Here is a 25,212-nt window from a genome sequence, read left to right as displayed (position 1 = left end):
AGCAATGGATTCTTGGGAAATTACAAAATTGGTTTGGTTCACACCGCGGCTCTCACTAGGAAAAGATGGATGGTTTGGTTGGCTGACATATAAATAGAACAAAAACTAGTGCTAAAGAAGCATTTTTTTGTACATTCAGTAAGCTCTTATTAAAACAAGGACACAATGTCTAACTATCATTGTCTGCAAAGAGATTAAAAAGACTCGTGACTATAACCTATTTCCCTGGATTTTCCTTGATTTCAGATATTAATATTAAACCAGTTTCATCTCAAGAAAAGCCTAGGGCATCTGTAAATAAATTGTCTCAAATTAAAGAAAATGTCACATTTGTTTTTTATTAGAAATATAAATTGACACAATGAGTTTGAGGAATCATACAGAGTAAACCATCCAGTGTGGTAAGCTAAGATGTCCCATGTCGTAGAGCAGACCCACACAGGCATCAGAACGAATCCACCCTGAGGCTGTTCCATGTTTCCACGCTGCTCCATTCCTACTGAAACAAAACCCTCAGAAAATCAGTCTGTTTAAAAACAGAAACGTCAACACACTGAGGCAGGTTAAGACTTTTCTCACTGTATTAGAGTGACACCCTGTGGTGGCAGACAACAGCAGCTGGGGACTGTTATATAACAAGACTAATCGTGTATCCATATGAAAACCTCCACAAAACTGATTTGCTCTCATGAAGATTTACAAGACTTACAGTTACAACCATTCAGGAACATTTAGGTACAGTGATTTTCTGGTTTATAGTGATTTACAGTAATTTAACGAATATGGAAACATACATGTTTTGTAGCTCACAAAAATTAATCTTTTCTAACAACTCCTATCCAAATACTGTAAATGTAGTGTAACAAATACACAGTTTCAGTCTGAAATTAACAATTAAACAAACAACTGTCCAATGGTCTGTCAATGTCCATTGTCACAACATGTACGGTACTCCAAAAATTGGTATCCACTAACTTTTTCTTTAAGCAGCTATTCAATGCCTGAAAAAATGCACAGGATGATGTTATTCACTTTGGAAATGCTGCTTTAACAATTTCTAATTTTTAATAATAACTAATTGCAAAACCAGCTGAATGGGACAGCAGGCAATACTTGTGGCACCAAATAGGCTTCTTTGAAATTTAGGCAATAGGTTCAGCTTGTGGAATGAGTGCAGCTCTGCTCTGCCTCTGCTGGGATCCAATCACAGCCACCTGAGGGCTCAGAGATTGCACACCATTCTCTAAACAGCAGCAACATCTGTTACACTAAAAGACTACTGTTTACTGTGGCAGAAGTCTAGATAGTTTAGCTCACTTCTGTAACAAGCTCAGTGCACTGAACCCTGACAGAATGCCATCAGAGCAGATTCTAATTTATTGTAATAACACTATAAATCCATAACTCCTACTATCTTCAGTTGTGGAAGGATGTGCAGAAGCAACACTTCACAGTGTGTTGACTGAAAGTCTAGGTAAATATAAGTCACCATCCAGCACTAAGCAAAATGTAGTGTATTTAGATGTTTAATGCTGATCATAGACCAAACTGAGTTACTCAAAGTAAAAGATTTATGCTATTTTTTTGTGTACAACTCAGGTTTTATTGCTCCAAATGCCAGTGTGGATAAAATTAAGAAACACTGAAAGTCACATTCAGCTGCACATTCTTTTAATACAGATGGCTTGTACACCATAAGCCATTCTTAAACTCTTCTGTGATTATAATCACAATTACTAAAATATATATTCTCTTAGAATGTCAGTCAGTTGTTTTAGAAAGAACAGATTTTACAGAGCATTGTTCTTTATTTATCGTTTCCATTATAAAATGGAAACAAAAAAACTAGTACTGACTTGAAGATAAACATCCCCCAAAATATACTTGGCTCTTATTTTCTAGCCTTAGATTTTTATGCACAAATATAACAAAAATAAGGTTCATGCTTTCAACTCAAATAGCACTTAGCAATGTTATACTTACAGGATTAGAAGAAAAAGCTCATTAGAAGTCTGTGTAATGTTTCAACCTAAAAGAAAAGAAGATCCATCAGTTTTTTGCTTAAAAATCATCAATATGGAACACTATCTATCATTCATCAAGTTAAGTTTGTACTTGCTCTTTAATTTTTTATGTATCTAATTGCTTCTAACATTTAAGGTATTTATACATGAACACTGAGTGAAAAAGATGATGGATTTTGGGATGCTTGTAAACAGTGACGAAATGCACATTTCAGACTAATTAGCACCCTCTAATTATTTAAAAAAAACTCTGGCTGTTGCCAGTGCGTTTTTTTTACACAAAGGCTATGGAGTATGGAGTATGGCTGGTGGGGCCATACATGTTGTTAAAACTGTTGTAGCTTCTTTCAAAAACCGCTGGATGAGATTTCCTGATCATTTAGCCAATAAAAACAAATAAGCCAGATGGACTGAACAGCCTTCTCTCACCCGTAAACATGATTATGTTCTTAAATGTTATGACATATATCAGTACAAGATAAGAAAATACCCAGGGGGTCCTGCAATCACAAAGTCAATACAGTCCCCGATATCATTCTTCTTGTGCTTGTAGTTAAAAAGGAACCAGAAAAAAGAAAACCGTATCAACTAGCATAGTGTTTTCTCTGTTACATTTAGCAGAAATAACCTTTTATGTTATACCACTACGTTTCATTTCCCGTATATCACTATATGATAATGCTTAATTTGACTGTTAGTTACGTTCAAGGATTTCATCAAGCACCACAGCATCAGTGTGTCTGTAATGCAACATTTGATCTTTAGATAACACGTGTATGCTTGGGCTCTTCTCCAGACTACCTGCTATTTTGTGCAAGTACAGACACTGTTCCAGTGTTGTACCTGTCCAAATATAAGCACAATGATCCTCAAACCCAACTTCAGTCACCTTAAAATAAGCTGAAACAAGGGCACTGCAGTGGTGGAGTGAGCAGCTGTAAATCAGCACTAATCCAAGAGCTCCATACCTGTACAGCAGAGCTTTGCCCTTGTTATTAGCCACAGAGAAGAAGCCGCTGCGAGGAGAGAAGTCCATACACTGAGGGAGGAAAATGGTTTTCCGTCGGAATACGGGAAAGTTGGAAAAAACGCTGAAACTAGGGATGTGCACCTGAAATCACCAAAACAAAAAAAACTGAAATTTAACTTTGAAAGATGGGCAAAGACAAACAGATGGCATACAGTTCAGCATCTGGATCACGTTTTTAAAAGCTCATTCAGAACTGACAAAGCAACTGTACCCATCTGTGATTTTAATGAATTTATTCCGTATCTTCATATTTGGTGGTACACACCTGGCAATGTAATTAACATGCAATGAAACTAACCTAGTCCCATAAATGTAAAACTATACTGAGATAGCTGTCAATAATGAAGTGACTTTGATGCAGCACTATCAACACTAACACCTCATTGTTCCACAACATACAAGAACCTTTTGACTTTCCTATTTATGTTGTCATTTCACAGTGGTTTCCATGGATACCTGACCACGCATTGAGAAACAACATAAGTATATCTTGAACAGTAGCTCAGTCAATTCATTAGAGGTCTGTATGTTACAGGGGCCTTTTCCGTAAACAGATTATCACACTAAACTGGTCACTGAAACACTGAAAAAACAGTAGAATTCCAAGGTCATTTCTAGGGGCAAATTAAATATTTACAGCTGACAGTAGGGCTGAAGTCATTGCAATTCACTGAAGGCCTTTTTTTCCCAGAGTTACTTTTCAGCATTTCACTGAAATATGGCAACATTAAGCAATGGGTCCTGAAAGTGTTTTACCCCTTACATTCTTTTATTAGAGACTAACCACATAACTCTGTGATTCATTGAAAGTAAGATGCTGAAGGCAAAAACTGAAGAATGACACTCAAGTTGAAAAGATTGCTCCTTTTGCCACAGATGCTGAAACAAACTCTGCTTCTTATTTAATCTTTCTGTGAAACTAATGAAGACAATTACATTGGCAATGGATTTTCTGGACTTTCATGTTACTTAAAGGTGCGTCTAATATACGCTACCCATTAAACATGCATTTAAATTTGCCATCTATCCATTAGTGTGGGTCACAGTAACCACCCCAAATGGACACACAGCCACAATTTACAAACACCAATTAACCTGGACAAAAAAAACCCACTTATGTCAAGTTTCTGATCCAGAAATGTTCACACTGACTTTCTGAAATTTTACCATCTGCAGAAATCACTTATTTATTATTATTTCATTTAAGCTGTGGATGTGCCTGAAAACAGACACCATGCTTTAGCTTTTGCAAAGCACAGACACATGACTGTTCCTGCAACTATGCCCCCAAATCAATTTATCATGCCAGACTAAAATTATCTTACTCCATGAATTCTTGTTCTGACAGATGACCGTTCCATTATCAAATCTTCCCGAAACCTTTGCAAAGCTTATGTGCTGAAATTAAGACACCTTAAACACAAAATCAGCTTTCAGGGGATGTTGTAATTCAGCCTTCAGGCACACAGAAGATCCCTTCTGAACACTGACTTACCAGTTTGACGGCTTCGTCTACTACGTTGGAAGCCATCGCTAGTATTTCTGTGGTGGGATTGAACAGCAGTGAAGAAGCTGATGTCACCAGATTCATGATGGCCTTTAATGGCTTTGGTGTAGACTCTTGAAGACAAGCATCATGCGAATAGATATTTACCACTCCAGAATTAGACCTGGGGAAGACCAGACAGATAGTGGTCAGGATGAAAAATATTTTAAAAACACAATTCAGGTTTTGGTGAAGGCTTGACAAGATGATCTATACCAAACGTTTTAAGGTTAGAGTTTAAAGAAAAACTCGAGCTCACTGTGGCTCATGAGAATTGGGAGATGCCCATTTCTGGTCTAAGCAAGTATTATCTCTATACAAGATTCATGTGACACCATATAACCTGTGCCTGTTGGCTTGTAATGCCTAAAGCCTCCTTCATATTGTGAACGCAGAAATACAATTAATCTTAAATAGCTTCAGCAGGAAAGCCAAAAGCATTAACATGCATTTGGAACAGTAGAGTAGTACAACAAAGCTAATTAATGATCAATTCATGGTCTTAAAGCTTTGCAAGCTGCTCTCTAATTTGAGCACCAAAAACCCTGCGGCTGAGTGGAGGAGAACGTCTGTAAAGGTAGAGAAAGCAGTATTCGGAGTTGCCACTTCAATGCACAGTGGGTAAAGGCAGGAGTCAAAGAAGCACAATTTTCCTCATGGGCAAACCACCTGCTCACAGGAAATTAATTAGGGAAGCCAACCCATACAGTTTGATTACAAAGGATCAGAAAAGCAATGAGAGGGGAGGCTGTCAGGGAGTTTTGAAGATTTGCAAAGAAAAAGGACTGGCTGGGAATCATCAGGTGAGGCTATAAACTGCTAAACTTCTAACTCCTATAATGTTACTGGTCATGCATGTACACCAAGTACTGCACCTTCTCCAAAGTATGCCTATTCATATAATCTCCCAATTCACAATTCAAATCTCTAAGGAAACACTTGGTGGCTTCACAAAGAAAAACAAAGTGTAGTGTCATTTGCAAATATTAATAAGGCAATAATGAATAAATGCAAAGGAGTATTACTACCACAGACCTTTTATATGTACACAGTGATTATTAAGAATGTTAATGCACAAATATGGTGCATATATAATTTAAAAAGCTAAAAAAAAGTAATTAATATAAAAGACAGCTGTTATACTTGAAAACACAGAAGCTTTCAGATACAGAATGTCTATACACAAATGATTGCATATAACATCTATACATTGGGATGCAGATGCTCTTGTTCTGACTACTGGGTCCAATACTCGTCTGTGGCATTTTTAATGTAACTCAGTATGAATATATATTTATTTTTAAACACCTTACTTTCTTTACAAAGCCTTTCTGATGCCAAGAATGGTTGCTAGAGAGAGTAGCATTTTGCAAAGGTATCAATTTTTGCAGTGTTGAATCCATTCAGACTATGTGCAATAATGGCCCAATTTTGAAGAAATGACACTGAAGAGTCATCATGCGGAGAAAGAACGGGGACAAAATGAGTTCCGACAACAGCGGCTTTGTTAAGGACTTCATCTCATTTGGAGGCAGAGGCAGATGTGTGCCATTTCAGTGTGCCTTTCATTGGGTACTGCCCCAATTTGTTTAGGAGCCACTCTTTGCCCTTTTTTTTTACTTTATGGTTTCAAATGACATTTTCGCCATCCCACTCAAAGAACATCCCTAGGTTTCACCATATCACCATATTTAACCAAATATCAACCTTGAATGAAGCCGAGTCCATATTATTCTGAGCAGCCAGCATGTGGATAGCAAACTCAATACTAAAAACTCAATTCCACTCCTGGCCAGCCAGGTATTTCATCACTGTACTGCTGTCTACAATACTGCAAGGACAAACTACAGGCTGTTTTTGTGAGAACCTCAAATTACAAGCAGTTTTTACTAGTGACATTGAAAAATCCACACTAGCATAAAAAAGCTTACTAAACAGTTTTGTTGTGGTGAAGGAGGCACAGGTCATCTCAATTTTGCCTATATCACGTGGACACATTATTCACATGGTACATTTTCAGATCTTAGCATTTCTACAAAGATTTGGCCTTATGATACAGTTTATACAGCCTTTTTTACAGGAAAAAAATATTTTAAATGTATTTTGAAGTCCTAGCAGCAATTTTGTTTTAAGAACAATCATGAGAATCATCCCTCTAACCTTGTTTCCAAAGGTCTTGTACAGAAATAGGAAAGGACTAAACTTGTTCAATGACAGACAAGGCTCTCTGTACAACACAAAAGAATAACTGTAGCTGCACATACCAGTGACCAATACTGTGTGTGTCATTTTCAGCAAAAGCCACAAACACTTTTGGCTATAAAGTGGGAACAAAGCTTTTTGAACTCCCCGAGATGTATGCACCTATGTATGTAAGGGTATGCACCCATAATCATTTAATAATTGCTCATTCACAAAGTTTAATAATGTCATTGTTACAAAAATACAGCCTTATGTTAAATATTATACACTCAATTTAAAAGAACAAATGATTTATTAACTAGCTGTTGTTACTGTTGTTCTGCCTAAGTGCTTTCTCATTTTCAAGTTGTTATCCCCCTTGTTCAGATCTAAATTTAAAATAAGAAGAGAGCAAAGATCTTCGAGTTCCATTCATTTGGCGTCAGCCCCTGTCTCTGAGCTACTTGAAGGCGGATCACTTCATTTATTTTTATGGTTGAGACAACTAAGCTAAGAATTAAATTGTCAAACGCAATACCCCCATCTCATTGATGTCAAAACAACGTGTTGTGAGGAGACACGACAGCACACACTCACAGTGTTCCTAAGCTAGCTTTTCTACTTTATAAAAAGACTATTTTCTAGAAAAAGGCCTGCTATCAGGGGGGTATGTGCTTTTCCATTTTGAATTCCATTTATAGCTCCAATTCTCAATTGTAAAAATAGCTTACCTTTTTATACCCGTTACAATAAAAGTGAAATATCCTGTATTTCACAATAGATTAGTAAACAAACAGAAAAGCTTTAAAAAAAAACATGAATACTTCCAGGTAGTATTCTCACTTGGGCATTAAACCACTAACTCCTTCATTTTCAGCCTTTTATACAAACCCAAGCAAAAAGCTTTTTCCTTTGCAGGCTGATTTGTTGGCATGCAAAGTGTTTTTGTTTTCTGGCATCTCTTTGTGAACCAGAGAATGAGTTGAGATTACTCCATTACAATGCAATATTCCCTTCACTATTGTTCAATGTTTTATTCCAAAATATAAATGACCCACCCCCTCCCCTGAAAAATATGCACACCTTTACAGAGAATATTCCTCACCTCATGGAAAACCATGATACAGCAAAAGGAACTCAATTTTACATTTAAGGTAGCTAAACCCATGTAACCCAGTGTACTGTTTTATTAATCAGCATTGGGAGTTTTCTTATTTAATACCTTCTTATATGTTTTACTGCTTCCATGCCAAAGCTCAATGTATACACACATATATACAGATAACTTGCTATCTATCGTTTCTAAGATTTTAAAGAACTCAAATGTTATGGCTTTCAGCAGAAGGGTAGACGTCAAATTAAAAGATATATTTTATGTCCTTCCATTCTGTTTGAAAATAAAATACTTTTGAAGCCAGGAATGTATGAGCATAGTTCTTTTACTGAATGTTAAAAAAATATCCTTAATTCTCTCACAAACCATGATACAAAAACTATGAATATAAGAGATACATTTTTCCTCTGCAGTCCCAGTGAAGACTGGTTCTTTTAAAGAAAATGATGTAAAATTGGTACCACCTGTTCCCTAAGTCCTGATCACAATAAGCAGAATATGTTTGAGACTAGCTTATTAACAGAGTTCTAAAGCCCATAATAAAACCTGTGCAATTTCAAATGAAAGCTTTTTCAAAGTTCTTTTCTCCATCATAAACAGTTTTTTATACATAGCCTGTTTTTCTATTTATGAAGAAAATAAACAGAATTGATATTTTACCACCAAACTCTTAAACAAGATTGAGGAACATTACAGATCTGGTAAAGAAAAACATTTTCCTTCTTGTGCCACCAGGTGGTGACGTTTGAGCTAACAGTAATTTGAAAGCGAGGGCAATTTTCTCAATCCCAAAAAATCCAAAAAGACTACTACGGTTCCACTGAGGTGTTGAAGGTTTTCAGCAGCAGATACTGATTTGGAAACATAGCATCTTTTGACAATCAGAGGCTGAGCTCCTCACAAGAAAGGCCATCACCATTTGTTTCTGCTAACCTGAGTGAAACAGAGATACATTCCACTGTAGCAAGGGCTGAATAAAATCGAAACAACAAGCAAATAATTATCCAGGAAAAAAACATACTGTGGAGCAGTCTGATTCATCATTAAAAGATGCTTTCCCCTACCCCACAGAGATAGAAAAGGTGCAAGTAAATCTCCTGCAATTAAAATACACTGGGTTAATTATCTGCCTAGCTAACTTATGATTAATGAGAGAATAATCAGAAACACCCTTATATTACCATGAGCTTTCACCTAATTAAACTAATGAGTAATTGCTGGTTTTCAAAATGTGGAATTCAGAAAGAATGACGCAAGGGAAACACTGTACATTTGCAAGTCAAAAGCAAAGCACAATTCTCTCACTTTGGCCTAGAATCCTCTGCTTTGGAGATGTGAAGTGCTCTTTAGGACAGCTGAACCCTTGACTTCTCCATACTGTAACCTAACAATTCCCAGTTTATTTCCTCTAATAAACACAAAGTTGAATTATAGCAGCGGTGTCAAGGTCAAAGCTCCTGAATCTATCTGACTTGTAAGCTAAATTCAAGTTTAATGTTATATGTACCCAAATACAATGAAATGCTTACTTGTGTGTTTTCCTCACATGACAAATGACATAACAGATGATATAGAAAATTATATAACAAATGACATCACAATTCTGGGAGACAGGAACACAGAAGCAGCTAACTGATCTGTTGGAGACCAAGGAAGACTATGGATAATCCTGTTGTTATTTTAAAAAAAACCCATCTAAAATAACATGAAATGATAGATCAGGAGAATTACATTTAATCTTTACTGAAAGCCCTGATAAAAATAGAATGTGGAATACAGACTGTCTAATGCATCTGGGGGAGATTAAGAAAGGATTATCAAGACATTTTGTTGTTTCACGTGTTTTTGATTCACAGTTTGCAGCGTGTCTGTGAGTTATACCAGCTCCTTATTTCACTGGATACTTTTGCAATTTTGTGCAAAATATGTCACATGAGCTGCCCCAGTGAAAAGGTAGAACTGTTAGTACACAGAGGCACGTTCTGTTCAAACAGGAGAGGTAATGAATACCTTCACCCTTACTGGATCTTTAAACATCAATGAGAACCTCTAAAAAAGCCTTCTAGAAGCTGCTGCTGCAGGCAAATAATAAAAGCGTGCAACACACTTCAAGAAGAGTCTGAACTATATTCTTCACTAGACAAGACAGTTCTACCTGATCTCCTCTCCAGAGGGTACGTGGATAGATTATATGGCAGCTCAGATTAGATGCACATCAGCACAAGAGCTTCCACACTACTCTTAATCGTAGGAAGCTAAATGGGTTCTAAAAATATCACAAGCCAACCTCTTCGTAGGTTTGCCTAAGGATTCACATCCCTTAAGGCTGACTTATGCTCACACACAGCAAAGAACAAATTGCACAAATAACATTGGGTAGGTATACAAATGAGGAAATACTATTGTAATGAAATTTATTCACTGTATTTGGCCAATAGACCTTATAATTAATATTGTGGTTTCATCTTAAGACCCCAACAGATATGTCTCCATACAATGAGAAGAAATAGAACCATGAACCAGGCTTTAAAAAGCTAGATTACTTTTATTAGATGGGGGAGTAAATGCAGAAATAAATTAAGTCCTTCGCAGAAATAAATTAAGTCCTTCGCAATCAGAAAAAAAAAAAACAGTCCTTCTTACCCACAAGCCAGATACTGCCCATTTCTGGACACAGCAATACTTGTTCCTTTTAAACAGCCTTCATCTGTGAACCGGTTCATCCATTTACTGCTTTTAACATCCCAGATGTATACTTCTCCCTCATCTGAAAAACAGGGAAGGCAAATATTCTTTCAAATGCTGCAGTCAGCTTCCTGGTGAACACAAAGCCCAGTGCAAGCCTAGTGCACTGATCACAACATTAGTGGAACAGTAAGGTAACCCATACCAAGCAGTGAACACTCCAGTATCCACTTAAATTAAAAAGATTAGCACAATCTGCTTAAATTATAAAACAAAATGTACACTTAATTGTTTAAAATCTTGTTCTATTTTTCATGTTACTTGTACCATCTTGTCAGTAATATACTTAAAATGACTTTATAAAACGATTCTCCCCTGAAGTTCATTCTTTGGGTAGTGTACATGTAAGTTTTTTGTATACAGTGTTGCATCTTTCTTCACTTGAAATAACATTATGCACCTACTCTTTTAGTTTAATATAGCTTGGAAATTTATAAATGGATAACAGAATTCACATAACAGGTACCAATATTTAGTGCTACGCCACTTATAGAACAGAATTCAGTTTACCCACAATTTTTACTGCTACTTTTAAGATTGAATCAGTGTTTAGTAAACCTGAAAAAAAATCTAAATAAAATCTTTAAAATAATATCAGTTAAAATGAATAACAGTGATCAACAGTGAACAAAAACAGTGAATAGCATTTTCAAATGAATTAACGCCTGTAAGCAAGAATGACGTATTTCATGAGCTAGCACACATTTAAAACAAAATTTGGTAAACTTTAGCATAATTAGCTTCATTTATAACATTTGGTATGATGCAATACTAGAACAAATGCATGTTGTTTTATTTTTACATGTCCCTACAAGGCTTTAAACACGTGATTATAATGCATTTTGACGCTGTAATAAAGGGATTATAAAGCCATTATGCAACACCATTCAAATAAAGAGTTGCACAAAATTCCTTCACCAGACAGCAGAGCTCTGCTCATTCTGCGGCAGCATATGTTAAATTTCCTCACCAGAGCAGGCGTAGATTTTGCTGCCATCAGAGGAGAATGTGGCTCCTGTCACCTTACCATTGATCTTCATGCTCCGCACCAGCTCCTTGGTCTGCAACATTTATCAGATATTAAAGCTCACTTTATATTCAGATTTAACCAGCTGAAAATAATAAAACCAGTATTGGACTGCTGCTATTATTAAAATCACAATATTGCCAATTGGGTCAATTTATTTTTTTTGTGATCAACATTTTTAGTGAATTTTCAAACAGGTGAATAAACAAAAACAAATGAAAAAAAAGAAAAACAAGCAACAACACTATAATCAACAATGCAGTACAGTCATGCAGTCATACCATTTTATCATAAGCTCATGAAGGAATACCAATTACTTATAACTGTGTTTTCCATGGTGTCTTAAATAAAGAACAAAGAAGTAACAAAACTCTGTTACACACCTTCAAGGTGAGCAGATGGAGATATCCTGAGGTCCCAGAGAGGAGAAGAAATGAACCATCGGGAGACACCTCAAACTCTTTCACCTGGCTCTCATTTAATGCTGGAGGAAAACAAATCAGGATCCTGATCAATTTCAGCACTGACACAAACATAAGAAGCGAGAGGAAGCGATTTGGCCCAACTGGCTTCTTTGGTAATTAGTAGGTAATTGATCCAAGGATCACACCCATCTGTTTCTTGAAAGAAGCCAGGGTATCAGCTAGTTTGTAACACACTTCCTTTACAAAAAAACAAAACTTCAGAAACAGTTTTGCTGGAGCTTCACTAAGCAGAAAGTATATCCGATGCACACATTTGAGAGCAGAAGCCAGGAACACACAGGAGTCCTGATGTGTATGTGCCTATAAAGGACTTCATCTACATTTACTCTATTTTTCCCCCATTCATTTTAAGTAATTAATTTAAGTCATACCATAAACCAAACCACACCATACTGCTATTGGCATCTTTCACACATCATACACTGTGTCTTTCGTACATCTACAGATGGTTCAATACCCACAAACAGTCTTTTTTTCTCTTAACACGTATGAATCATCAGTTGTTGTCTATATTTATACTAATGAAGTCTGATATTGCCAACTGTCTGACTCAGCTTCGCAGCTGAACAGAAAAAACTGGAAACCCAGTTGAAATGCTCCCCCGCCAAGCCATTCATTACTTGACACAGGGCGTCGGCATGGTAACAGCGCAAGACAACCATGCTGTACAACCTTTGATAAGGCAACACAGGTTCACAGGATTATTGGTGTAAGATCTCACCTCTGACACCATGCACAGGGATTATTTTTCCTTCTATCATGTCATACACGTAAAAGAGCCGGTTGCGAGTGCCCGTGGCGATGACCTGCTCGCCATCTGCACTAAATCGGGCCTTGTGCACAGGAAAGCGCTCCAGGAAGATACTCTGGATCTTGGGGTTGGTCTTACCATCGACCTTGGAGAAAACACAAACAATCGGATTCAGGGAGTCTGAAGGGGGATTTAAGCAGAAGCCAAAAAGAACAGATACATGAAATCAGATGTTTTAATATAACAGTACCACACACAATACTAATACATAGCGTAATTTCAGAGAATCTCACAATCTTGTTTTAGTGATTCTGAATCTAAATCCACACTCATTTGGCAGAGGTAGCTTGATTTTGTCAGGCTTGCCCCTGCTGTGATATTTGTCTTACTAGCATTTGTAATGGCAGTCAGCCACCCACCTCTCACTTGGTACCAGTTAACATGGAAAAACTTGACAGGAAATCTGTATCACCTGCAAGCAATTTACATTCACGCCTGCATTAGGTGGTGCAGAATACTTCAGAACTGCACTGCCACTGCTCAGGACTCTGTTATAGAGTTCTGTCTATGAGCCATAGCTTTGCCGTTCCTGATTTGTCTATGTTGAGGGGATATTTATAGTTTCTTATCTACCACTAACTCAAGATTGGAACAGAGTCCTGACCACACGACAATTCATCTGTACTGTAGCATAATTTAATCTTGGTTTATACTGGTGAGTGTGAGACACTGATGCTGAACCACAGCTTAACACTCGATCTCAGAGGAAAGCAATTATTTTAGGGACCTGAGACACAATGACAGGTTCTGTTTATATCCACAGAGGAAAGCAGTACCTGGAATAGAGATACAGACTGATCCATCCCTGCTGTCATCACCACCTGGGCTGAAGGGTGGAACTGGACTGTAGTTAGTTTCGTGTCTGATGGACGGTCATTGTTGGCATTCAAACAGTTCTTCATCTGAGAAAAGAGCAGAAAACATATATGGAAAAAATCCCACACTCACTTCAACAGCAAACAGGTTCACAGAGGGACAGGGTAGAGTGCTTCAAAGTCCATACTCACTTATTCCAATGTATTGAACATTACAAAGTGCAGAACATAAATACTAAAAAGATCACTTGCTTCTCTCTCTAGTTTTATTCTAGTTTCCCATGTTTTTTCCTCTTTTATTTTGTCTTTCTGCAGCTCTGTTTCCAACAGCACAGGAACATGTCTTTATGAGTTTAGCGGTCACAGGATGTCTAAGCAGGAATAGGTCATATAACAGTCACCACTGAAGGTTCTGCAGTTTGTACAGAATTAATGGAATCTGTACACGCACAAATTTAAATAAAAAGACCTCCAAGATAAACTTAGTCTTTTCTTTATAACATTCAGAAAAACAGATATTGTGCATATTTATTTTCTCGTTATATGTAGCCAATGAAATAATGGAACATTAAAACAAATGTTTGGGATTGAAATCCTGCAGGATTTTGTTTAGCTTTACAAATGAAGAATTGCTGGGCTCCCAGAAGCCACTGAGGCCTTTGAGGGCTGAAGACTCCTACACCAAGTGATGTGTTTTATTATTTTAGAATTGTAAAATATTTTTGGGAATATAAAATAAACTCTTTAAAATATCCAATTGTGTGTGTTTTTATGTCTCATTTCCACAGATGAAAAACCTGTAACCACACAGGGGGGAATATGGAAATAATGACAGTCTGAAGCAATCCTGAGACCTTTGAACATATCACAGGCAGCACAGACCCATGAGACCTAGAAAACGGACTGTCAGGAATGAGTCCCATGCTTCAGTGTACTGTAAAAACAAATCCTCCAAAACATCACTCTGAAACTGAAAAGTGACTTGGAGAATATATACTGTAAAAGAACCAGCCAGGAGCATAGTTTCCTGTAACAATATTCCCCTAGCTGGTGCTCTAATCCTGTGGTTTCAAAAGGGTATTGTCTCAAAAAAAATCTTTTGAAACCAGATACTCCAAAACCCCAGACAGTGCTTAACAACCATGCTGGGACTCAATCTAAAAACCCCAGGTCTGTGAGAATCCTTGTCCATATTGTAAACATCAGTATCTGGGTACTGTAGCCTAAAGTTGCCTCCACAACCACAAATCCTTCACCTGTATGATTCCTTTGGGAAGAGATTCGGAAGCAGCAACAAAGTTGCCTGTCTTTTTTAACAGGCTGTCCTCCTCATCATCATCATCATCATCACTGTCACCTTGGAAAAAATAAGCACAAAGAACAATCAAACCAATAAAGAGCTGCTTAACAGTCATTGCTAGAGAAGACTTTAGGGAACATTCCATAGTGATAAACAGATATGATTTACCTTTTATAATAGACAACCACTTACTGCCAAAAGACTGTCAATATTGTAATACTTAAGAAGTAAATTCAGTATTACAATAAAGAAACTTAAATGTACTTGAAAGGGCAACAGGGAAATAAAACTGCAAAGCATAAACTAAGAAACTCTTCTCAAATTAGTACTAAGAGAAACCAATAAATACCTGGAAGATCAAGATGAATTGTGTAGCATTTTCAATTAGCACAGAAGGTGAAATTTAACATTTTGTGACTGTGGCATACTCTTTGAGGAGGTGTCCAAGGGCAGATATCTTGTTCTCATCTTTTTAGTTTTATGAAGTTGCTCAATGTCCTTACCCTTCTGTCCTTTCCTCCTGTTCTTCTTCTTCACACCCTTTTCTGCCCATGATGGCGTTCCACCCATTGCTCTCTGGAACCTGCAGGTGGAACAGAGGGCAGTGAGGCTAGGAATACAATGCAAGTTTACACAGCCGCTGTTCAGCTGCAGTCAGATGGAACCCACCTATAAAACAGAACTGAACTGAAGATATGTGCTTTGTGAGATGACAGCCCTGTTAGGGCGCATTCCTCAGAAACCTCTGGGGAAATGAGCTGCTGCGCTCAGTTACCTGACCACTGGCTCAAAGCAGAAGCAGAAGGACTGACCAAGCAAACAATTCACAAAACTCACTAATTTCTTCAGTCCATGGCCAGTCCTTCTCCCTCCTGTGAATGGAGCGCAGAGAGATTCTGCCGTCTGCCTTTCAGATGACACACATCCACTGACTGAGACAGGAAGACTCCGTTTTCTTTGTTCATCTGACTAATTGTTCTTGAGAAACTAATCAGGTGATGGAGAGTAGCAGCTCAACTTGTGTACCAAGGGCCTGTACAATTACAATGCATTCTAAAGAGATGAGGTATAAAAACTGGCTTTCATTGAAAAGAACCAAAGATTTAATCTCAATTGACTAAAACTTTAACTTTCTTTACCTGAGCCACACTGTCCCTTGCAATTTTTAAAATTTGTATTCTTTTTTCTTGAAAACGTGGAGAGAAGTTTTCAATTAAGCCAAAAAAAAAATGCTCTGAAAACAGCCTTCAACTGATTTACGAAGAATGAATTGTGGACACAGCTGGTTTCTCTACAGCTGGTGATACGATGGGAGAGGCACAGCAGAAGACTGTGAAAATGGAAAACTCACTGCTCACGCAGTCTCTGCTGCACCATCTGCTTCGGGAGTTTCTTCTCTATGTCGCTCTTCAGAAAATCCTTCCGGAACCTGTGAGTCATGTCCACGCTAAAGTAAAGGCAGAACAGAGACAAAACACTGAAGACATTTCACAAAACCTTTTGCCGATTCTTACCAAACTCACTTCCATGTAGACATATGCTGCTGATGAAAGCTATGCCTGGAGCAGTAGCAGAAAGCTGACTTTCAAAGGAACATAACAGGATTATTCTTCAACAATTATTAGAAGCATTTAAAGACCCTCCACAATGTAGAACTTGGAGCCAAAGGATAAATAAGCTACCTGGAAGCACTGCCTTTAAGGACAAGTTTTAAGACTAAGTTGCCTCATATGATATTTTCCTACAGATGATGTTTACAGAGGTGAATGCCAATTCTAAGAAAAAATATTCAGATGGACATCAACAAAACATGGACAAAACTCAACAAGCTGCAGCAGAACAATGTTACAAGGCTCAAACTGTACATGGTACAAGGAAATAAACGAAAGAGGTCAGCTCCTCGTATATTGCTTGTTTTTTTGCTAGTGGCTAAAGGATCCAAAAATCTTATCTAGCCATATCAGTATCTATCTTCTTGACGTTGCTAGAGAATAAGATTTTTAGAAACAGACACCCAATCTTAACGGTGCTGCTGGAGGGTGTATTCTACGTCAATTTCAACTGTATATTAAAGCTTTTTCATTGCTTTGCAACACAGATTACACAGCCAACCTCCAGCAACTGCCCGACACCCGTACTCACTCTTCCTCAAGGTTGTCATCCTCATCCAACCAGGCAGCCTTTTTGGTACGCTCCACTTGCAGCCGAGATTCGTTCTCAACTTCTGAATCACTGGAGGACTCATCCAGCAGGTTGCCACTTGGCGCACCCTCATCCTTAAAGAGGAAACAGAATATAAACCTTAGCTTGATCATAGCAGAGCACAGCATTGTTTAAATTACAGACCTGGGGTCTCCAACCCTAGTGTTTTTCAAGTCAATTGCAAACAATCCCAATTCAACACATGATGATTCTATATTGTAACACAATATGTGAAAAAGTCCAAAGGGGATGAATACTTCCGATAGCTGCTGTACGGGATAATCTGGAATGACCCCCGAGAGGGTTCTCCACCTCCGCCATCCAGGCATGAGTTGATTGACTTTCTCATGGAAGAAAGGTGCCACATCTCTCCTGCAGAATTCCAGGTGCTGGTTGACTCTTTGCCATGGAGCATACACCTCATACGAGCCACACGTGGTGGCCCAGCGCTCTGGCAAGTGACTTTACATTAATTAGTGCATTTATTTTTACGTTCACTACCTGTACACGTTACCAATCATTTTAATCACATTGTTTGGGATATGGAAGTGAGATTAAGTGTCAACAACTCATGCATCTAAAATGTAGGAATTTTAGGATGATTAACAACGTACTTCAGTGAGATGACTTGTTTAGTATGTGAATTTGAAGAGGCTATACTGAGCTCTTATTGCTAGATGACTAAAATACAGGTTACAAAACTAGTCAAGAAAATCTACATCACCTATTTCTAAACACCAAAACTTAAAAGTTCTTATTCAGGGTATAATGCACTTCACACATGGCTCTTGCATGTTGGCTTATTTTGTGTTAAATAAATAATGACATAGTGGAATCTGTTATGTGTTGTCACCTGAGGTTAGATTGAATTAATTTTAGAACCTGGTAAGGACCAGGCGATTTTTTGTTATGTCCAGATAAATAAAACCATAGAACTGAAAGAGGGTGTACTTTCTTTTTCACATGACTGTAAAGCACACCCTTTCAAATGAAAACTACCATAGAAAAGTAAGAAATCACTATTCACTTAAATCCCTAACAAGTTAAAGTTCTGTTATGTGTTAGTCATTCCTCTCTTGGAATTCAAAGTGACAGATTAAAAGGCCACGGTGCTCTACAACCACATAAAGAGGTAATTAGATCACCGTATCTGAATAATTACCTGTCTGGTTAAAGGCTTTCAACTTTTATCTCGGTGCCAGGTGACCCGCTTGTTTTCAGATTACCTTAAACCGCGCTGTGCTCCAAACATCGTAGCACTTCATTTAGTAGGCTATAAGAACGCAAATAGAAACTTGTCTTAAGTCCATTATGTTGTAACGGTATCCGATACTTCCGGGGGATATACACAACGATTCTAGGACCAATCTGTGCCATTTATGTATCTTTTTAATTAGGCATCTGCTCCATTAGTTATCTAAATGTAATTTGCACACCTGGTGTAAAAGTGGGTATGTCCACAGCACATTAAGGGATGCTTTCAGTCTATCTTTTTATTTCACTAAAAAGCATGTTTAAAGACTTGATCTGAAATAAAACTAAGGCGCTTTCAAGCAGGGAACTTGTGCACCAGAAACAAAACATTTAACCTCGGCGTCTACTCAAAAAGATAGTCGCGCAGTAGATCGGTCCGTTGACGTATTGTAAAAACTGCAGCCTTCAGTTTGATTTCATTTTGTGGTTGTCTTGTTTAGAATAGTTTAAGGAATGGGGAGCCCTTTGCTAAGCAACGTTTTAAAGCCCCAGCTATTTAAAAAAAAATACCGAGTAAAACCCAAGAAGGTGTCCACACGAGCGAAAGTGCTTCTCGGCCGGCTAATGAGCTTACCTCTGGCGCTCCTATGAGCCTCTCCACCAGCTCGTCTTCGGCCCCAAACACCAGGTCCTCCAGCAGCCTCTCCGACTCCTCTTTCTCGCCCAGCGCCGTCACCTTGCTGAGGTGGATCTGCCTCTTAATCTCTTCTGCTTCGAGCTGACCGTCCGAGACTGCAGCTCTTTTTCTACTTTTCCGTTGTGACGCTTCACATTTGCGGTTATTTTTATCCATATTAATGTATTTTAGTAAAAACTAAAACCTTTAAAAAAATTGTACCTTACGCTGTTTATATCAAATAATGAGGACCTCACGCGTTTAGGATGTCACAAACCTTGACACCTAACTAGCAATCCTAACAAATCAAATCTTGCATCCCTTCCTCAAAGCACTACTCGATAGATAATCCGGGATCGCGTAATTGATCACAATTTTATCACTGCCATCGAGCGTACATTTTAATATTACTTAAAAGCTACTCGTAGTGCTTTGCAAGTATGCGTAAAAACTCTCCCACATGGTGAAAATACGAACTTCCGCTAACTTAACCTTTGAACTATGACTTTTGAACTGTGAATGAGGCATGCAATTTAAAATGCAGAAAACGAATGGATTTTACTCTATAATGTGTTCTGTTTTTGCTTGCTTTTTGTTTCAAAGTTGAATGATATGGTTTATATGATAACCGTAATATCCCAGATATGACATGTAAAATTCTGTTATGTAAACGGCTAGTCTTCCTCATTGATTTTAAGAGTAAGCGCTTTCGTCCGTTAGTTTTTTGCACATTTAAATAGTAAATGGCTTAATGGAAATAATTCTGAACACATTATAACTTTTTTGTAAGGTGGTCTCAAATTATACTTTGGGGAAACAAATGTTTGACTGATATATTCACCCCCCTTAATAATTGAAGTGGTTCGTTTCAGTCTGGTTTCCTGTGACAAATAATCCTCAAGTCTTTTGTTAACAGAATTAATTTAATTTTACGCCATTTTGGCTCTAAAATACAGCGCGTGTTGTGTTTAGAAACAGGGGGACCGTGGAGCCAATATGGCAAACATGTTCTTACAGTTTCAGGACCTTCTGCGAAACTCTTGAGCACAGCAACCCCTCCTAGTCTCCGCCCAGCGACTCTTTATATAGCTGCTCTCTGCTCTGGAATTTCCCCGTCGGCCGTCAGTCGCTGTCCGTGTGCTGTCCAGTCCGCTTCTCTGTCAGTCTTCCGAGAGTCAACTATTTTTGGAAAGGTACTTTTCTGTTCATGCTGGCCACGTCTGACGCGATCTGAAAGGAGATGTTAGCCCCATTGTATTGGCCTTGATCTTGGGTTTCATTTAATCTGTGATTTAAGAGATTGATTTCTTTGGCATATGCTTTGCGTCTTGTGTGCTATTGCAAAGATACTGCATATAAGATCGTTTTGAAAAGCCTTTACAATTGGACTTGTACGTATAAATTGTCCTTGTAAGGATATACTTGTATTACACTGCGTTGCAAGCTGTGATAGTTTCATTGAATAATACTGGTGGATCGGTTTAACAGGTCTGCTAATAGTACGATATTACTTTATTTGGGTGAAACCCTTAATTTTGGTTTTGGAAAATATTGAAAAACGCTCATTGTACAACATTCCGTGAGCTACTTTGGGCGCTCCTTTTATGTTTCGGGAAGGGAAATTACTTTGCCGGTTCCCGGTGAAGTGCAGCAGCAGCAGGCCATGTGGCAGAGTGGCATTCGGCGAAAATTAAACATGGCCGCTTTTGAGACAATACAGTAGATCGCTTTTGGTCAAGTTCATCTGGGCTTCAGCTGGCAAGCCGTTGCCTGGGATCGAACTGTAAAGGGTGGATTGTACAAACTATACATCTGAAAAGACATTAAGCCTTACACTACCCTTAATCAATTTCTTGGAAGTTTGGATTCTGTATGTGAAGGCAGTACTAAATAAATCAGCCATTCACACCCAGATTTTACCCTTAACATAAACTTAAAATAATGCAACTCTCTGCTTCCGCCTGAATCCTTCATTTTTGTGAACAAAGATGTCCCGTATCGACAGATGAGTAATCTGCTCTAGATTCACATGTTAGAGGAACAGAATGACGTGAATTATTTGGAGACGCTATATGTTTGCAATGGGTTGCACTATTGGAGCTCTCCGGGGCTTGTTAACAGCGAGGTTTGCATGAAGGTCAGAAGGGTTCGGAATCATATCCATGGCCATAACAAAAAAAAAAAACTTATTTGGTTATGCCAAGAAAATTAGTGGAATAGAAGTTAATATAATGGAGCGGAAGGAATCCATTTAGTCGGAACCCGTGCAAGCAGCTCATCATGGGGATATTAAACACCAGTTACAAAATATTTCCCGAACCTTGTTTACGCAAACGTAAAGCGCAAATGATTGGTGATGAGTTTAAATTTGGCATAATTGCGACTTTCATTTCGCTTTTGTTCCAGTACAATGGCCGCCCAAGAGGAACGCACCTTCATTGCTATCAAGCCCGACGGTGTCCAGAGAGGACTCATCGGAGAGATCATTAAGCGCTTTGAGCAGAAAGGCTTCAGACTTGTGGCAATGAAAATGCTTCACGTAAGTACCACTCCCTACCTGTCATCTGTCAAAACATGTAGTTGAGGAAGCCTTAAAAGCGGTGGTTAATTTTTTTAAATGTTCAGTTTTACTTCTATACATTGACAGAGTTTCCTTTATGGTCCTGTGGTATCCTTTGGTAACTATAACCATATCGTTCCGATACATGAGCAGTGTTCCACCCCCTCTTAATCTATGAGGAGTTGAATGTCTAGACACCTGCCATTTATAGTCTGCTCTCTTCTATCAATAGAAAGTCTTGGGCCCAGTGTGGATGAACCAGCTTCAGTCTTAATTCCATCTTCTTGCTTGCAGTTTTAGACAAGGTGGCCATTTCAGAACAGGGCTCTGGAAACTGCTATTCAGTTGTGCAGCTTCATGTTTGAGAAGGCATGAAGCAGTTGCATGACTTTACCTTATCGGTTGTACAGTTGTTGGAAGATTACTGGAGTGAGTTTTTTTTTAAGACAGGCTTCAAGTATGTCAATCCTTCAAAACTAGAAGAGTTTAGCTTTGGCTTTTAATATTTATAGCACTGTTTTTCCATTGGCAGAATAGGGTGCTCAAATGAAGTGTTTATTGGTTCATTCATGGAACTTGGTTTTATTTTGTAAGTGCAAGTGAGCCATTCCCAGAATGGCAACTGAAGTCTATTTTTGGCCATTGCCCTGCTTCATGATGGTTCAGTGCTGCTTGTCATTTGTACACCCTGATATGGCCCACCCTGAGTGAAGGGGAGCGGGGGTGTGTACATCTGAGCAGGAGTTTGGTGTGCACAGTAACACCTGAAAAACTACATGAGAAACGTATTTGGTGTAATTTCAAAATGCCTACACTGGCGAAAATGGTTTTCCAATTAATTTTGACCACTACGTTGTGTGCTGTGATGTATTTCTTGGAAATCTTTTACGTTTTTGAAAAGATGGCATAAGCCTAGATTAATTTCACTAATTGGAATATTACTAATTTGCAACACATCTCTCTAAGCAGAGGCATGAAATGGCTCGTGGCTTAGCTGTTATTTTCATCTACAGGCATCAGAGGAGCTCCTGAAAGAGCATTACATCGACCTTAAAGACAGACCGTTCTACTCCGGCCTGGTAAAATACATGAACTCCGGTCCCGTTGTTGCCATGGTAAGCTTTCTCATCAATTGTACTTCACTTTACAAGACAGTGAGATGGATAAGCTTCCCGTGCTGAACTGTAACAAAACACCCCCTTTTCAGGTATGGGAAGGCCTTAAAGTAGTGAAGACTGGCAGAGTAATGCTGGGCGAGACCGACCCTGCAGCCTCCAAGCCCGGTACCATCCGTGGTGACTTCTGCATTCAGGTTGGCAGGTGAGTGAAAGGCGCACCTATTCTGGAAAGGGAAAAGTGAATCTAACTCAACAAAATTTGTAAATGCATCAATCAAGGTGCATTCACAATTTTTAAAGCTTTTGATAAAGAATTTATCTCATTACCTAGGTGAAACTTTCTGAATTGGAAAAGGGATTGAAGTGGAGGTGGGACATTTCTTTTGAGTGCAAATTTGAGATTTTCTGCTTGACTTACCACTGTACCGATGTTTTTTTTACATGTTTAGTGATATTTGCCCTTATTTTCTAAAAGGTGGACTCCCTTGTACGATACCCATATACAGTTGGCTAAAGTGGCAGTAATGTCAGCTAGTCATGCTGTGTGAGGGATGCTCTTGTGATGAACGTGATTAGTCAGTGAGCACTTCTTAGAGTTGTAGTTTCTCTTAAAAGTTTCAAAATGTGGTGCAGTGGTAAGCATTGCTGCCTTGCAGCACTGGAGCCCTGGGTTCAATTCCTGATGTCTATCTGCATGGAGTTTGTATTGCAACCTTTGTATAGGTTATAGCCAGTAGCTGTGGTTTACTCCAACAGTCCAAAAACATCCTGGAAGATTCATTGGCTTCTGGGAAAAATGGGCTCTGGTCTGTGTCCTGTAATGAACTGTTGTCCTGTCCAATCCTGCTTTGCGTTCATCGCTTGCTGGGATAGGCTCTGGTTCCCCCGCAAACCCGTATTTGATAAAGAGGTTAGAAAATGGAGAATGGATAGTCCAAATGTACTGGGTCTGTTTTGACATTGCAGAGATTTGAAGGACCTTTATAGCATCATAGCTTCATAGCTTGTTTGTGGATTTGGAAGACCGTCAGGGGGAAATAACTGGGCCATTCAGCCTTCCTTAATCTTGGCTGCTGAAGTGTGGACTAGACTGAATATACAGTATCCCCCCGCCCCCCCCTCCCCGGAATTAAATGGTTATCTCTAGGAAACAGGCAAGATTTTGAGTGGGCTGAAGTGCACAACACTGTCCAACTTGAAAACTCAGAAGTGAGCAGTGGTTAGTGGAAACAAGGTCATTTTTGTACGATCATCTCCTCAGTTGTTTTCTAAGTGTTCCTCTTGCCGTTTCAGGAACATCATTCACGGCAGCGACTCGGTGGAGAGCGCTAACAAGGAGATCAGCCTGTGGTTCAAGCCAGAGGAGCTGGTGGCTTATAAGAGCACAGCCCATGATTGGATCTACGAGTAACCTGGTGCCCTCGAGAGCCTCTGTGCTTGACCTCCCTCTCTTCCTGCCCATCTCCTTTCATTCCAGAGAATGTAGACCTGGGAGCAACATTTGTATTGTCCCTTTTATGAATGCAGAGCACTTACCAATAAAACCATGGAGACCCAGTTCTGGATTCCTTTTTTAAATGAGAATGTGAGAAATTGATTAAAATGTTTCTAGTTGTTTCACAGTTAATCTCGACCCGGTACCTAGAAACTAAATAAAACTGGTTTACCTGACACGTTTCTTATAGTAAAGTTTAATTGGGTTTCTTCCAAAAAATATAATCTATATAGCTTAATTGTATTGTATAATTGCAACAACCTGACAGTTAACAGCTAGGAAGCACTATACACTATTCTCCCAGTCAGTCTTTACCTCCTCCAGTGGATATTTTGAGCACAGTTAAATAGATTGCATTGGTACATTTTGGTGAGAGGCACCTTTCTTTAAACAGCAATTTGAAGCCTTTAAAGGTGCTGTTGCATCCAGTTTTGTTTGCTGACATCTCATTGATTGAAGAGTATAAATAACATGCTTTCCTGACCTTGTTGCAACACAAGATTAGAAAGTTAATCTCTTCAGTCCTAGACTACAGGTTTAGTAACTTGTGACCAAATTACTGGAGTAGATTTTTTTAAATGGATTTCACTTTGTTGGATTAATTCCAAGAACACCCAGAATCATTTTAAGGAGTAGGTGGCACAAGTGTCCTTCAGAGCTGGTATACAACTTCTAAGGGGCAACATAAAATTTGTCCAGATTATCCACCAATCTGTTTTGGTGGTATTTATGTTTCTATCAATAAAAGATTTAAATTATTTTTAAATTAAATTTAAAAAAGAAATTGTCTGCAAAATCCTGCACAAAAATGTTACCAAGGGTGTAGGCCACTAATACTTTAAAACAAAGTTATACATACACACTGAACTGTTACTCGCATATAAGATAT

General features: G+C 38.5%; 2 protein-coding genes across 3 annotated transcripts; one reads left to right on the top strand and one right to left on the bottom strand.

Moving 5' to 3' along the window:
- Positions 1–312: 312 nt before the first annotated feature.
- On the bottom strand, positions 313–19,661 carry utp18 (UTP18 small subunit processome component). 2 transcript variants are annotated; one of them, XM_006635318.3, is made up of 14 exons: positions 19,109–19,661; positions 17,221–17,354; positions 16,430–16,525; positions 15,582–15,661; positions 15,035–15,135; positions 13,740–13,865; positions 12,874–13,048; positions 12,051–12,151; positions 11,611–11,701; positions 10,539–10,662; positions 4,550–4,724; positions 2,993–3,135; positions 1,984–2,029; positions 313–499 (listed from the first exon to the last, which is right to left on the bottom strand). In XM_006635318.3, the coding sequence occupies exons 1-13, from the start codon at positions 19,325–19,327 to the stop codon at positions 2,005–2,007; spliced, it is 1,590 nt and encodes a 529-aa protein (XP_006635381.1). In that variant the 5' UTR covers positions 19,328–19,661; the 3' UTR covers positions 313–499; positions 1,984–2,004. The 2 variants fall into 2 exon arrangements, with proteins under 2 accessions (XP_006635381.1, XP_015212098.1); XM_015356612.2 differs by having other exon boundaries at positions 313–496.
- Positions 19,662–20,232: 571 nt separating this feature from the next.
- LOC102694823 (nucleoside diphosphate kinase) lies at positions 20,233–24,385 on the top strand. Its single transcript, XM_006635091.3, has 5 exons — positions 20,233–20,343; positions 21,557–21,689; positions 22,724–22,825; positions 22,918–23,030; positions 24,122–24,385. The coding sequence occupies exons 2-5, from the start codon at positions 21,561–21,563 to the stop codon at positions 24,237–24,239; spliced, it is 462 nt and encodes a 153-aa protein (XP_006635154.1). The 5' UTR covers positions 20,233–20,343; positions 21,557–21,560; the 3' UTR covers positions 24,240–24,385.
- Positions 24,386–25,212: the final 827 nt, after the last annotated feature.

This window comes from Lepisosteus oculatus, chromosome 9 (assembly GCF_040954835.1).
Source record: "Lepisosteus oculatus isolate fLepOcu1 chromosome 9, fLepOcu1.hap2, whole genome shotgun sequence".
Lineage (NCBI taxonomy): Eukaryota > Metazoa > Chordata > Actinopteri > Semionotiformes > Lepisosteidae > Lepisosteus > Lepisosteus oculatus.
Note: the sequence above shows the minus strand (reverse complement) of the source record. Positions and strands in the feature narration are given on the sequence as shown.

What these genes read in the sequence shown, in the direction of transcription:
- utp18 (XM_006635318.3), bottom strand. Translation starts at nt 19,327, where the DNA reads ATGGATAAAAATAACCGCAAATGTGAAGCGTCACAACGGAAAAGTAGA. An exon ending in GATGACAACCTTGAGGAAGA is followed by an intron (nt 16,526 to 17,220) that starts GTGAGTACGGGT and finishes CCTTTACTTTAG; the next exon opens with CGTGGACATGACTCACAGGT. An exon ending in CAGGAGGAAAGGACAGAAGG is followed by an intron (nt 15,136 to 15,581) that starts GTAAGGACATTG and finishes ATTTTTTCCAAG; the next exon opens with GTGACAGTGATGATGATGAT.
- LOC102694823 (XM_006635091.3), top strand. Translation starts at nt 21,561, where the DNA reads ATGGCCGCCCAAGAGGAACGCACCTTCATTGCTATCAAGCCCGACGGT. An exon ending in TGGCAATGAAAATGCTTCAC is followed by an intron (nt 21,690 to 22,723) that starts GTAAGTACCACT and finishes TTTCATCTACAG; the next exon opens with GCATCAGAGGAGCTCCTGAA. An exon ending in TTCTGCATTCAGGTTGGCAG is followed by an intron (nt 23,031 to 24,121) that starts GTGAGTGAAAGG and finishes TTGCCGTTTCAG; the next exon opens with GAACATCATTCACGGCAGCG.